This window comes from Scyliorhinus torazame, chromosome 7 (genome assembly GCF_047496885.1).
Source record: "Scyliorhinus torazame isolate Kashiwa2021f chromosome 7, sScyTor2.1, whole genome shotgun sequence".
NCBI lineage: Eukaryota > Metazoa > Chordata > Chondrichthyes > Carcharhiniformes > Scyliorhinidae > Scyliorhinus > Scyliorhinus torazame.
In genome coordinates this window covers 31509917-31523933 of record NC_092713.1, presented here as the reverse complement: position 1 = coordinate 31523933, position 14017 = coordinate 31509917, and the positions used below count along the sequence as shown (strand labels likewise).

At 46.5% G+C, this 14017-nt stretch overlaps 1 protein-coding gene across 3 annotated transcripts in view; it reads right to left on the bottom strand.

Annotated features, from left to right (window-relative positions):
• Nucleotides 1–14017, bottom strand: part of btbd8 (BTB domain containing 8) — a 143695-nt gene that overhangs the window by 49797 nt on the left and 79881 nt on the right. For all 3 annotated transcript variants that reach the window (XM_072510481.1, XM_072510482.1, XM_072510483.1), the window contains one exon: nt 5650–5832. In XM_072510481.1, the coding sequence (XP_072366582.1) occupies nt 5650–5832 (183 nt within the window). The remainder of the gene's footprint in view (nt 1–5649; nt 5833–14017) is intronic.

Sequence of the window (14017 nt, the reverse complement as noted above, 5' to 3'; positions counted from 1 at the left end):
TGTTCAAGGAACAGCAACTGTGTGTCCTTGATAAGTATGTACCTGTCAGGCAGGGAGGAAGTGGCCGAGTGAGGGAACCGTGGTTTACTAAAGCAGTCGAAACACTTGTCAAGAGGAAGAAGGAGACTTATGTAAAGACGAGACATGAAGGTTCAGTTAGGGCGCTTGAGAGTTACAAGTTAGCTAGGAAGGACCTAAAGAGAGAGCTAAGAAGAGCCAGGAGGGGACATGAGAAGTCTTTGGCAGGTAGGATCAAGGATAACCCTAAAGCTTTCTATAGATATGTCAGGAATAAAAGAATGACTAGGGTAAGAGTAGGGCCAGTCAAGGACAGTAGTGGGAAGTTGTGCTTGGAGCCCGAGGAGATAGGAGAGGTGCTAAATGAATATTTTTCGTCAGTATTCACACAGGAAAAAGACAATGTTGTCGAGGAGAATACTGAGATTCAGGCTACCAGACTAGAAGGGCTTGAGGTTCATAAGGAGGAGGTGTTAGCAATTCTGGAAAATGTGAAAATAGATAAGTCACCTGGGCCGGATGGGATTTATCCTAGGATTCTCTGGGAAGCTAGGGAGGAGATTGCTGAGCCTTTGGCCTTGATCTTTAAGTCATCTTTGTCTACAGGAATAGTGCCAGAAGACTGGAGGATAGCAAATGTTGTCCCCTTGTTCAAGAAGGGGAGTAGAGATAGTCCCGGTAACTATAGACCAGTGAGCCTTACTTCTGTTGTGGGAAAAATCTTGGAAAGGTTTATAAGAGATAGGATGTATAATCATCTGGAAAGGAATAATTTGATTAGAGATAGTCAATATGGTTTTGTGAAGGGTAGGTCGTGCCTCACAAGTTCTTTGAGAAGGTGACCAAACAGGTGGATGAGGGTAAAGCAGTTGATGTGGTGTATATGGATTTCAGTAAAGCGTTTGATAAGGTTCCCCACGGTAGGCTACTGCAGAAAATACGGAGGCATGGGATTCAGGGTGATTTAGCAGTTTGGATCAGAAATTGGCTAGCTGGAAGAAGTCAAAGGGTGGTGGTTGATGGGAAATGTTCAGACTGGAGTCCAGTTACTAGTGGTGTACCACAAGGATCTGTTTTGGGGCCACTGCTGTCTGTCATTTTTATAAATGACCTGGAGGAGGGCGTCGAAGGATGGGTGAGTAAATTTGCAGATGACACGAAAGTCGATGGAGTTGTGGACAGTGCGGAAGGATGTTACAAGTTACAGAGGGACATAGATAAGCTGCAGCGCTGGGCTGAGAGGTGGCAAATGGAGTTTAATGCAGAAAAGTGTGAGGTGATTCATTTTGGAAGGAATAACAGGAAGACTGAGTACTGGGCTAATGGTAAGATTCTTGGCAGTGTGGATGAGCAGAGAGAGCTCGGTGTCCATGTACATAGATCCCTGAAAGTTGCCACCCAGGTTGAGAGGGTTGTTGAGAAGGCGTACGGTGTGTTAGATTTTATTGGTAGAGGGATTGAGTTTAGGAGCCATGAGGTCATGTTGCAGCTATACAACACTCTGGTGCGGCTGCATTTGGCGTATTGCGTGCAATTCTGGTCGCCGCATTATAGGAAGGATGTGGAAGCATTGGAAAGGGTGCAGAGGAGATTTACCAGAATGTTGCCTGGTATGGAGGGAAGATCTTATGAGGAAAGGCTGAGGGACTTGAGGCTGTTTTTGTTAGAGAGAAGAAGGTTAAGAGGTGACTTAATTGAGGCATACAAGATGATCAGAGGATTGGATAGGGTGGACAGTGAGAGCCTTTTTCCTCGGATGGTGATGTCTAGCACGAGGGGACATACCTTTAAATTGAGGGTAGATAGATATAAGACCGATGTCAGAGGTAGGTTCTTTACTCAGAGAGTAGTAAGGGCGTGGAATGCCCTGCCTGCAACAGTAGTGGACTCGCCAACACTAAGGACATTCAAATGGTCATTGGATAGACATATGGACAATAAGGGAAGTGTAGATGGGCTTTAGAGTGGTTTCGCAGGTCGGCGCAACATCGAGTGCCGAAGGGCCTGCACTGCGCTGTAATGTTCTATGTTCCATGTTCTAATATAGACTTGATTTAAACATGGACAAAGAGCTGAACTGCAGAGATGAGGAGATGCGACCGAGTATGGCACCAAGGAGCCCTTGCACATCAGGAGTCAATTGGAATCAGTGGGGAAACTCGTCTTGTTGGACTCTTGTAGAACAAAGGAAGGTGGTTGAGATTGTTGGAGGTCAGTCATCTCAGCTCCAGGACATCACTGCAGGGGTTCCTCAGGGCCGTATCCTAGGCCAACCATCTTCAGCTGCTTCATCAATTACCTTCCTTCCATCATCGGGTCAGCTGGAGATGTTCCCTGATGGCTGCACAATGTTCAGCACCATCCGTAACTCCTCAGATGCTGAAGCAGTCCACATCCAAATGCAGCAAGACTTGGACAATATCCAGGCCTGGGCTGACAAGTAACATTCATGCCGCACACGTGCCAGGCAATGAACATCTCCAACAAGAGAGAATCTAACCATCGCTCTTTGACATTCAATGGCGTTAGCAAAGCGGAATCCCCCAATATCAACATCCTGGGGGGTTATCATGACCAGAAACTGAACTGGACCAGCCATTCAAATACTGTGGCTACAAGAGCAGGTCAGAGGCTAGGAATCCTGCAGCGAGTAACTGACCTCCTGATTTCCCCAAGCCTGTCCACAATCTACAAGGCACAGGAGTGTAATGGAACACTCGCCTGGATGAGTGCAGCTCCAACAACATTTAAGCTCAACAGCATCCAGGACAAAGCAGCCCACTCTTTCCATAAACATCCCCTCCCTGCACTACTGATGCACTGTAGCAGCAGTGTACACCATTTACAGGATGCAATGCAGGAACTCACCAAGGCTCCTCAAACTAACACCTTCCCACACAACCATTACCATCTTGAATTAGGAGGGCAGCAAATGCATGTCAGCACCATCATCTGGAAGTTCCCTTCCAAGTCACTCACCATTCTGACTTAATATATCGGCATTCCATCATTGTCGCTGGGTCAAAATCCTGGAACTCCCTCCCCAACTGGTGTGGGTCCCACACAATATGGGCTGCAGTGGATCAAGGAGGTAGCAACTCACCACCACATTCGCAAAAGGTAGCTCACCAGCACCTTCTCGAGGGCAATGGGTAATAAATGTCAGAGTAGCCAATGAAGCCAACACGCCATAAATTAATACAAATAATTTAAAATAGGATATCTGTAAGAGGTCAAAATTCTCTTGGAGGGCTATTGGAGGTCGCACTGATGGAGGGAGTAAGCCTTGGTGAGATTTGAAAATAAGGATTTTTAAAAAATAAATAAATGCTGCTCAACGAGAAGAAAATGCAAGACAACAGGACTTGGTGCAAATTTGGATATGGGCGGCAGAGTATTGAAGACCTTAAGTTCATGGATACAGAAAGATGGTAGACGCTCATTGGAATAGTTAAGTCCAGATGTAACAAAGGCATTGATGAGGGCTTCAACAATAGATGAACAGAAGTAACATTGCAGAGATGTCTTGTAGCAATGATGGGATACATGGTCAGAAAACCATCTCAGTGTGAAATATGACACCAATTTTGTAAAGAGTCTGGTTGGGAGAGAGAGGAATTGAAATGGGGACTAGTCACTATGATTTGTTGGGTCAAGTGGACTTTCTACAGCATATGATTGCCACAACAGATCATACACGATCTGCTCTCTGCTAAAAAATGCAGGTTTCCCCTTCTGCTAAGCTCGTAGCTTGCCATCCCTCAAAGTTAGCAGAACAAATGAAAAGTCTCACCCTTTCAAAATAGTGACCACATGAAAGAAGTTCAGTTTAAGCAGTACTTAGTTGCAAACCCATGGATAATAAACACATTTTTAATTCCCTGCCAAGAATCTGAAAATTTGAATTCCACCTCCAAGGAATTCCCATGACTCACATCTAATAAACTGAAATGACTCCCATATACAGTCCAACTGTGTCATGCTGAAGACCTGCAAATAGCAGCAAATTCATGTTCTGCTGATCTTGATCGAATGTAGATTCCAGAAGATCTTGATTGTTTCCAGATCCCAGTTTCAACAATATACCAGAAACCACTTGTACTTTTCATAGGTTCTGAATAAAAGTTGAGGGGGGGGGTTAATGTTTTATTGAACCCCCAAAGTGTAGCAATTGATGTACATACCTGAACTCCCTCAACCCTGGTAATGCATTGATGAAACATTCTTCCCCAATTTGCTTAATTTCAATTATAAGATCCCCATATCTGGCAGAGACGGGCAACATTTCTAGACGAATCAAATAATCTAAAAAGGTAATTTCTTTGGGCCATAAAGACAATTATGGCTTCTTTTGGGGACTCAATTTCAGTTTCTAGCAAACAAGACTGATACCTCTGAATGATTGAACAGTATGAAACCTTGAAGTAAAAAAATTTCCATCTCTGTAACATTACCTTTCATTATCTATTTTGTTTTGATTTTTTTTTTCCTCTTTCCTTTTCTTGTACATTGAAATACACCTAGGTAAGTGAATACTCCCAAGCTTCTGATACATCTTTGTGCAGCTGCATGGTTCAACTCTTGACGAGTGAAGTAGGCGGCATCTAACTTCCTCTCCTCCAATGAATTACCCAACTACAGTTAGTGCCTCCCCATGGCACAGCTCGAGATTGCAAATTTAGAGTGTACAAGGCTTCAATCCTGCCACTGTTAAACAAAGCATAGGGAGCAAACCCCCACCCCCCCCATTTTCTACAATATAACAAAACTCAATCCCTGGAGTTAAGCATGGAGAAAGGATCGTTGCCCGTCAGCAGTTTATAGGCTCAAGCACATAATAAAGACCATCAGGGCAGCACGGTGGTACACTGGTTAGCACTGCTGGCTCACAGTGCCAGGGACCTCGGTTCAATTCCAACCTTGGGTTACTGTGTGGAGTTTGTACGTTCTCCCAGTGCCTGCGTGGGTTTCCTCCGGCTGCTCCAATTTCCTCCCACAGGTTATGTGGATTGACTATGATAAACTGCCCTTGCCATCCAGTGATGTGCAAGTTAGGTTATGGCATTACAGGGATAGGGCAGGGTGAATGAGAGAGTGGATATGGGTAGAGTGGTGTTTTGGAAGGTGTGCAGACTTGATGAACCAAATGGCCTCTTTCTGCACTGTAGGGATTCTGTGATTCTACGACACTGCAGTGCAACACCGGCAGAGGTGCTGTCTTTTGGATGAAATGTTAAACAGAGGCCTCGACAGTCCTCTCAGGTGGATATATGACATCCCATGACACTATTAGATGATCAGGAGAATTCTCCTAAATGCCAATATTTATCTCTTAACCAACATGACAAACAGATTAACAAGAATTCATCTATCTCATTGCCGATTGTGGAGCCTTGTATACAAACTGGTTACCATGCTTCCGCTATAATGTAATAGTGATTACTCTTCTTTTGAAGTGCACGTGTTCGGTGATGCCATGAAAGTTACTGTAGAAGTACAAATCATTTTATTTTCCAATCACATGCATGTCAAGGTCAAGAAAAAAATAACAGTGAGTAAAGAGCAAGCTCTTCATTTCAAAACTGACTCTTTCATTGGAGTTGCATAATGGGCAAGAAAAATTGATCTTACTTTTAACAGATGAAGGAAGCTTTTACTTTTGATTGTCTCGAGGAAGTGTGGCACAATGAACTTGATACATTCATCCTGTAGTTCCTCTGTCACGGCAATGGCTTGCTCTGCCCATTTCACCTCTGGAAGGCTCCACAATAGACGGTCACTTTCCATCAGCACTGAAACCACATTCTTCACATTCTGAAGGTTAAGTACATAAACCAATCACCCACGTGCACTACTGGTCAATGTAGCCAAGAGTCTCTTTTTCAAAATAAAAACTATGCACTAATTTGTCTTCAATAGATCCTCTGCATTCAATTTCAAAATTTTTGAAAACAATCAAACTGCCAGCTTGAACTAACTGAACAGCCCCCCAAAAAAGAGGAACAGAACCTTATTAGAGATTACACTTACCTAACAGGAGGGAGGGCGACAGTATGGATCAAGGATAACATTACAGTTCTACTCAGAGATGATTGCGGGCTCAAAGACTGAATCTATTTGATTAGAGCGAAGAACCAGAAAAGGCGCTCAGTATTTATGTTAGAATCCCAAATAGAGGAGGTAGGGCAGGAAATCAGTGGTCAAATACAGCAGAGGATTTAATCATCTTAAAATAGACTGGGATAGAAAACCAAAACAATATAAAGGAAAAGGACAGTGACAAATTTCTAAAGTGTGTATGAGAGGGCTTCCTTTGAATCAGTATTATTATAGCCCAAGGAATGAAGCTGTGATGGATTTTATCCTGGGGAATAAAGTGAGACCCAATGTGCTCCATTGAGAGAACATCTGGATAACAGTAATCATAATATAATCCCCAGGTTTTGGTATTGTGAGCATGGTTTTACTTGATACACGCGCACACACACGCACGATCTGCAATCTTTTCATTTTGCAGATCATACAAAATTTGACAGCACAGTAAATATTGTGCAGGATACTAGCAGATCTCAAGAGAACCGAGACCTGGTGAAACAATCATGCAGTGAAAATGAGGATAAGAGTAAAGTGATACACCTTGGGAGAAACAACATGCAGGAGGCAGTATAATCAAATGGTACCATTTTGGGTGGAAGCAAGAGCAGAGAGCAAAGACACTTGGGGGCACACATTCACAAATCTTTGAAGGTGGTGACAGGGCAAGTTGATAAGGCAGTTAAGAAAGCAATGGGATCAATTGGCTTTGTAAATAGGGATACCAAATACCCGGATCGTCTGACACCCCAAATATCGCTATATCCCAGCTCGGTTTTACCAGAGTGTCCAGGACCTTGGACATTGCCTTTGCAAAGCCTTTCTAAAATTCTGTAAGCGCTGGGCGTGCCCAAAACATATGGACATGGTTTGCTGGGCTCCCTGAACACCTCACACACCTGTCCTCCACCCCAAAGAACTTACTCATTCTTGCCGCTGTCATATGCACCTGGTGCACAACCTTAAACTGAATCAGGCTAAGCCTGGCACAAGATGAGGAGGAATTGACCCTGCCCAGGGAGTCAGCCCACAGGCCCTCATCTAGCTCCTCACCCAGCTCCTCCTCCCACTTGCCCTTCAGCTCTTCCACAGAGGCCTCCTCCGCCTCCTGCAGCTCCTGGTATATGTCCAATACCTTGCCATCTCCTACCCACACACCCGAGATCACCCTATCCGGTGTCCTCCGGGAAGGTAACAATGGAAATTCCCCCACCTGCTTTTTCACGAATGCTTGAACCGAAAGGTATTCCCTGGGGGCAACCCAAATTTCTCCTCCAGCGCCCTCAGACTAGCAAACGTCCCATCAATAAACAAGTCCCCCATCCTTTTGATACCCGCTCTGTGCCAGCTTAGGAACCCACCATCTAGTCTACCTGGAACGAACCTGTGATTGTTCCGTATCGGGGTCCAGACTGAAGCCCTTGCCTCCCCCCTGTGCCATCTCCACTGACCCCAGATCCTCAATGTCGCCGCCACCACCGGGCTCGTGGTGTACCGTCAGCGGGAGCGGCAGCGGAGCCGTTATCAATGCCCCCAGGCTAGTATTCCTGCAGGATGCCACCTCCAAACGCTTCCATGCCGCCCCCATTTCCTCTACTAGCCACTTCCGAATCATGGATATATTCGCTGCCCAATAACAGTTGCAAACGTTTGGCAGCGCGAGCCCACCCCCACCCTGACTGCGCTCTAAGAACAGTCTCTTAACACGCGGGGTCTTGTTTGCCGACACAAATCCCGTAATAATCCTGTTTATCCGCTTGAAAAAGGACTTGGGGATGAGGATGGGAAGGCACTGGAAGATGAACAAGAACCTGGGGAGGACCGTCATCTTCACGGACTGCACCCTGCCCGCCAGGGAAAGCGGCAGCATGTCTCACCTCTTAAAGTCCTCCTCCATCTGATCCACCAGCCGCACAAAATTGAGCTTGTGCAGGGCATCCCAACTCTTAGCCACCTGAATGCCCAAGTAGCGAAAGCTCCTTTCCACCATCTTAAGCAGTAGCTCTTCCAGTCTCTTCTCCTGGATCCTCGCATGTATCACAAAAAGCTCGCTTTTCCCAATATTCAGCTTATACCCCGAAAAGTCCCCGAAATCTCTAAGGATCTGCATTACCTCCCCCATCCCCTCCACCAGATCCGCAATGTACAGGAAGTCGTCCGCATACAGTGAAACCCGATGCTCCTCGCCCCCCCCCCCCCCCCCCCCCGAAACCAGCCCCCTCCAGTTTCTGGACTCCCTCAACGCCATGGCAAGCGGCTCGATTGCCTCGGCAAACAGCAATGGGGACAGGGCACACCCCGCCTCGTTCCTCGATGTAACCTAAAGTACTCCAACCGCAGCCGGTTCTTCGACACACTCGCTACCGGGGCCTGATACAACAATTTTACCCCCGCTATAAATTCCTCTCCAAACCCAAATCTGCCTAACACTTAACATAAGAGCATAAGAACTAGGAGCAGGAGTAGGCCATCTGGCCCCTCGAGCCTGCTCCGCCATTCAATGAGATCATGGCTGATCTTTTGTGGACTCAGCTCCACTTTCCGGCCCAAACACCATAACCCTTAATCCCTTTATTCTTCAAAAAACTATCTATCTTTATCTTAAAAACATTTAATGAAGGAGCCTCTACTGCTTCACTGGGCAAGGAATTCCATAGATTCACAACCCTTTGGGTGAAGAAGTTCCTCCTAAACTCAGTCCTAAATCTACTTCCCCTTATTTTGAGGCTATGCCCCCTAGTTCTGCTTTCACCCGCCAGTGGAAACAACCTGCCCGCATCTATCCTATCTATTCCCTTCATAATTTTATATGTTTCTATAAGATCCCCCCTCATCCTTCTAAATTCCAAAGAGTACAGTCCCAATCTACTCAACCTCTCCTCGTAATCCAACCCCTTCAGTTCTGGGATTAACCTAGTGAATCTCCTCTGCACACCCTCCAGTGCCAGTACGTCCTTTCTCAAGTAAGGAGACCAAAACGGAACACAATACTCCAGGTGTGGCCTCACTAACACCTTATACAATTGCAGCATAACCTCCCTAGTCTTAAACTCCATTCCTCTAGCAATGAAGGACAAAATTCCATTCGCCTTCTTGATCATCTGTTGCACCTGTAAACCAACTTTTTGCAACTCATGCACTAGCACACCCAGGTCTCTCTGTACAGCAGCATGTTTTAATATTTTATCATTTAAATAATAATCCCTTTTGCTGTTATTCCTACCAAAATGGATAACCTCACATTTGTCAACATTGTATTCCATCTGCCAGACCCTAGCCCATTCACTTAGCCTATCCAAATCCCTCTGCAGACTTCCAGTATTCTCTGCACTTTTTGCTTTACCACTCATCTTAGTGTAGTCTGCAAACTTGGACACATTGCACTTTGTCCCCAACTCCAAATCATCTATGTAAATTGTGAACAATTATGGGCCCAACACTGATCCCTGAGGGTCACCACTAGCTACTGATTGCCAACTAGAGAAACACCCATTAATCCCCACTCTTTGCTTTCTATTAATTAACCAATCCTCTATCCATGCTACTACTTTCCCCATAATGCCATGCATCTTTATCTATTGCAGCAACCTTTTGTGCGGCACCTTGTTAAAGGCTTTCTGGCAATCCCGATATAACACATCCATTGGCTCCCCGTTATCTACCGCACTGGTAGTGTCCTCAAAAATTCCACTAAATTAGTTAGGCACGACCTGCCCTGTATGAACCCATGCTGCTTCTGTCCAATGGGACAATTTCCGTCCAGATGCCTCGCTATTTTTTCCTTGATGATAGTTTCCAGCATCTTCCCTACTATCGAAGTTAAGCTCACTGGCCTATAATTACCCGCTTTCTGCCTACCTCCTTTTTTAAACAGTGGTGTCACGTTTGCTAATTTCCAATCCACTGGAACCACCCCAGAGTCTAGTGAATTTTGGTAAATTATCACTAGTACATTTGCAATTTCCCTAGCCTTCTCTTTCAGCACTCTGGGATGCATTCCATCAGGGCCAGGAGACTTGTCTACCTTTAGCCCCATTAGCTTGCCCATCACTACCTCCTTAGTGATAACAATCCTCTCAAGGTCCTCACCTGTCATAGCCTCATTTCTATCAGTCACTGGCATGTTATGTGTGTCTTCCACTGTGAAGACCGACCCAAAAAACCTGTTCAGTTCCTCAGCCATTTCCTCATCTCCCATTATTAAATCTCCCTTCTTATCCTCTAAAGGACCAATATTTACCTTAGCCACTCTTTTTTGTTTTATATATTTGTAGAAACTTTTACTATCTGTTTTTATATTCTGAGCAAGTTTACTCTCATAATCTATCTTACTCTTCTTTATAGCTTTTTCAGTAGCTTTCTGTTGCCCCCTAAAGATTTCCCTGTCCTCTAGACTCCCACTAATTTTGCCACTTTGTATGCTTTTTCCTTCAATTTGATACTCCCCCTTATTTCCTTCGATATCCACGGTCGATTTTCCCTCTTTCTACCGTCCTTCCTTTTTGTTGGTATAAATCTTTGCTGAGCACTGTGAAAAATCGCTTGGATGGTTCTCCACTGTTTCACCATAAAGTCTTTGCTCCCAGTCTATCTTAGCTAGTTCTTCTCTCATCCCATTGTAATCTCCTTTGTTTAAGCACAAAACACTAGTGTTTGATTTTACCTTCTCACTCCCCCATCTGTATTTTAAATTCCACCATATTGTGATCGCTCCTTCCGAGAGGATCCCTAACTATGAGATCATTAAGCAATCCTGTCTCATTACACAGGACCAGATCTAGGACCTCTTGTTCCCTCGTAGCTTCCATTACATACGGTTCTAGGAAACTATCGCGGACACATTCTATAAACTCCTCCTCAAGGCTGCCTTGACCGACCTGGTTAAACCAATCGACATGCAGATTAAAATCCCGCATAACTGCTGTACCATTTCTACATGCATCCGTTATTTCTTTGTTTAGTGCCTGCCCCACCATAATGTTACTATTTGGTGACCTATAGACTTCTCCTATCAGTGACTTTTTTGCCTTATTATTCCTGATTTCCACCCAAATGGATTCAACCTTATCCTCCATAGCACCAATGTGATCCCTTACTATTGCCCGGATGTCATCCTTAAATAACAGAGCTACACCACATAGCTTACCATCTACTCTGTCCTTGCGAATAGTTTGATACCCTTGGATATTTAACTCCCAGTCGTGACCATCCTTTAACCATGTTTCAGTAATGGCCACTAAATCATAGTAATTCACGATGATTTGCGCCATCAACTCATTTACCTTATTCCGAATACTACTAGCATTCAGGTAAAGTACACTTATGTTGGCTTTTTTACCTCTGTTCTGAATCTTAACACCTCGATCAGTAACCTCTCCCAAGTTTTATTTCCTCTCAACTTTTCTCCTAATTTTCCTTGTCGTTGAACCCATATCTTCATGTAACAACTTGCCGCGTTGCTTACCATTCATGTTTTTACTTCCCGTTTTATTCCTTTTAGTATTACTGGTCCTATTCACTGAGCTCCCCTCAGTCACTGTACCTTGTACTGTCGCCCTTTTTGATTTTTGACTATGGCTTCTCTGCCTTACACTTTCCCCCTTACTGCCTTTTGTTTCTGTCCCTGTTTTACTACCTTCCAACTTCCGGCATCGTTTCCCATCTCCCTGCCACATTGGTTTAAACCCTCCCCAACAGCTCTAGCAAACACCCACCCGAGGACATCGGTTCCAATCCTGCCCAGGTGCAGACCGTCCAGTTTGTACTGGTCCCACCACCCCCAGAACCGTTTCTAATGCCCCAGGAATTTGAATCCCTCCCTCTTGCACCATCTCGTGAGCCACGCATTCATCCTATCTATCCTGACATTCCTACTCTGACTTCCCACAGGTACTCCCACTCCACCTGATCGAAGGCTTTCTCCGCATCCATTGCCGCCACCATTTCTGCATCCCCCCCCCCCCCTTCTGAGGGCATCATGATCACATTTAGGAGCCTCCGCCCATTCGTGTTCAACTGCCTGCCCTCCACAAACCCAGTTTGATCCTCATTGATCACTCCCGGGACACTGTCCTCAATCCTAGTGGCCAAGATCTTGGCCAACAGTTTGGCATCTACATTAAGGAGCGAAATCGGCCTATAGGAGCCACATTGCAACGGGTCCTTATCTCGCTTAAGGATAAGCGAGACCAGAGCCTGCGACGTTGTCGGGGGAAGGGTTCCCTTTTCCTTAGCCCCGTTAAAAGTTCTCAACAATAGCGGACCCAACAGCTCTGAGAATTTCCTGTAAAATTCTACGGGATACCCATCCAGTCCCGGGGCCTTGCCCGACTGCAGACCCTCCAACCACTTAACCAATTCCTCCATTTCAATCGGGGCCCCTAATCCCTCTACCCACCCCTCCTCCACCTTAGGGAACCTCAGTTGGTCCAGGAATTGCTTCATCTCCCCCCCCCCCCTTCAGAGGTTCTGACTCATACAATTTGCCATAAAAGCCCTTGAAGACCTCGTTGATCCTTGCTGAGCTCAGCACCATGTTACCCCCCCCATCCCTAATTCCCCCAATCTCCCTGGCCGTCTCTCTTCCGCAGTTGATGCGCCAGCATCCTGCTTGCCTTCTCCCCATACTCATACACCGCTCCTTGTACCTTCCTCAACTGAGCCTCAGCCTTCCCCGTGGTAAGCAAGTCGAACTCCGCCTGCAGAATCCGGCGCTCCTTTAACAACCCCTCCTCGGGGGATTCCGCATACCCCCTGTCCACCCTAAGTATCTCCCCCAGCAACTTCTCCCTCTCCATCCTGTCCCTCGTCTCCCTGTGGGCCCTGACTGAAATTAGCTCGCCCCTGATAACTGCCTTCAGCGCCTCCCAGACTACACTCACTGAAACCTCTCCCGTATCATTGGTCTCCACATAGCTTTGGATACACCGCCGAATCCGCCCACAGACCTCCGCATCCGCTAATAGTCCTACGTCCAGTCTCCACAGAGGGCGTTGGCCTCTCTCCTCCCCCAGCCCCAACTTCACCCAGTGCGGGGCATGGTCCGAGATCGCAATGACGAATACTCCACCCACTCCATTCTCGGGAGTAGCGCCCTACTTACCACGAAAAAAAATCAATCCACGAGTACGTCTTGTGCACGAAAGAAGAAATAAAACTCCTTCGCCCTTGGCCTGGCAAATCTCCACGGGTCCTCTCCCCCCTTCTGGTCCATTAACCCCCTCAGGACCTTGGCCGCTGCCAGCCTCTTACCCGATCTCGACCTCGACCGGCCCAGTGCCGGGTCCAGGACCGTATTTAAGTCCCACCCATTAACAAACCACTGGACTCCAAATCCGGAATCCTACTCTTCCTGCATCGTCCCAGTTCGGAGCATACATATTCACTAGCACCCCCCAGGTCCCCTGCAACTTGCCACTCACCATAATATATCTACCCCCCTTTATCCGCCACAATACCCGCCGCCTCAAATGCCACCCAATTGCTCACCAAAATTGTGACCCCCCTAGTCTTCGCATCCAGCCCGGAGTGGAAAACCTGCCCCACCCATCCCTTCCTCAGCCTGGTTTGATCTGCAATCTTCAGATGCGTTTCTTGTAGCATCTGCCTTTAGCCCCCTTAAGTGCAAAAACACATGGGCCCTCTTGACCGGCTCATTCAGGCCTCTCCCGTTACACATGATCAACATGGTCGGGGGGGGCTAATTACCCCCCCCCCCCCACCCCTGTCGACTAGCCATCTCGCCTTTTAGGCCAGTCAAGTGCCCACGCCTCCCGCACACACCAACCCCCCAGCCGGAGGCTCCCTGTCCCGACTCTCCCCTTCAAAATCGATTCTCCTTCAGTCACCAAAGCAGCATCTCAGCCCCCCCCCACCACCCCAATCAAGCATCCGTTTAACCCCCCTA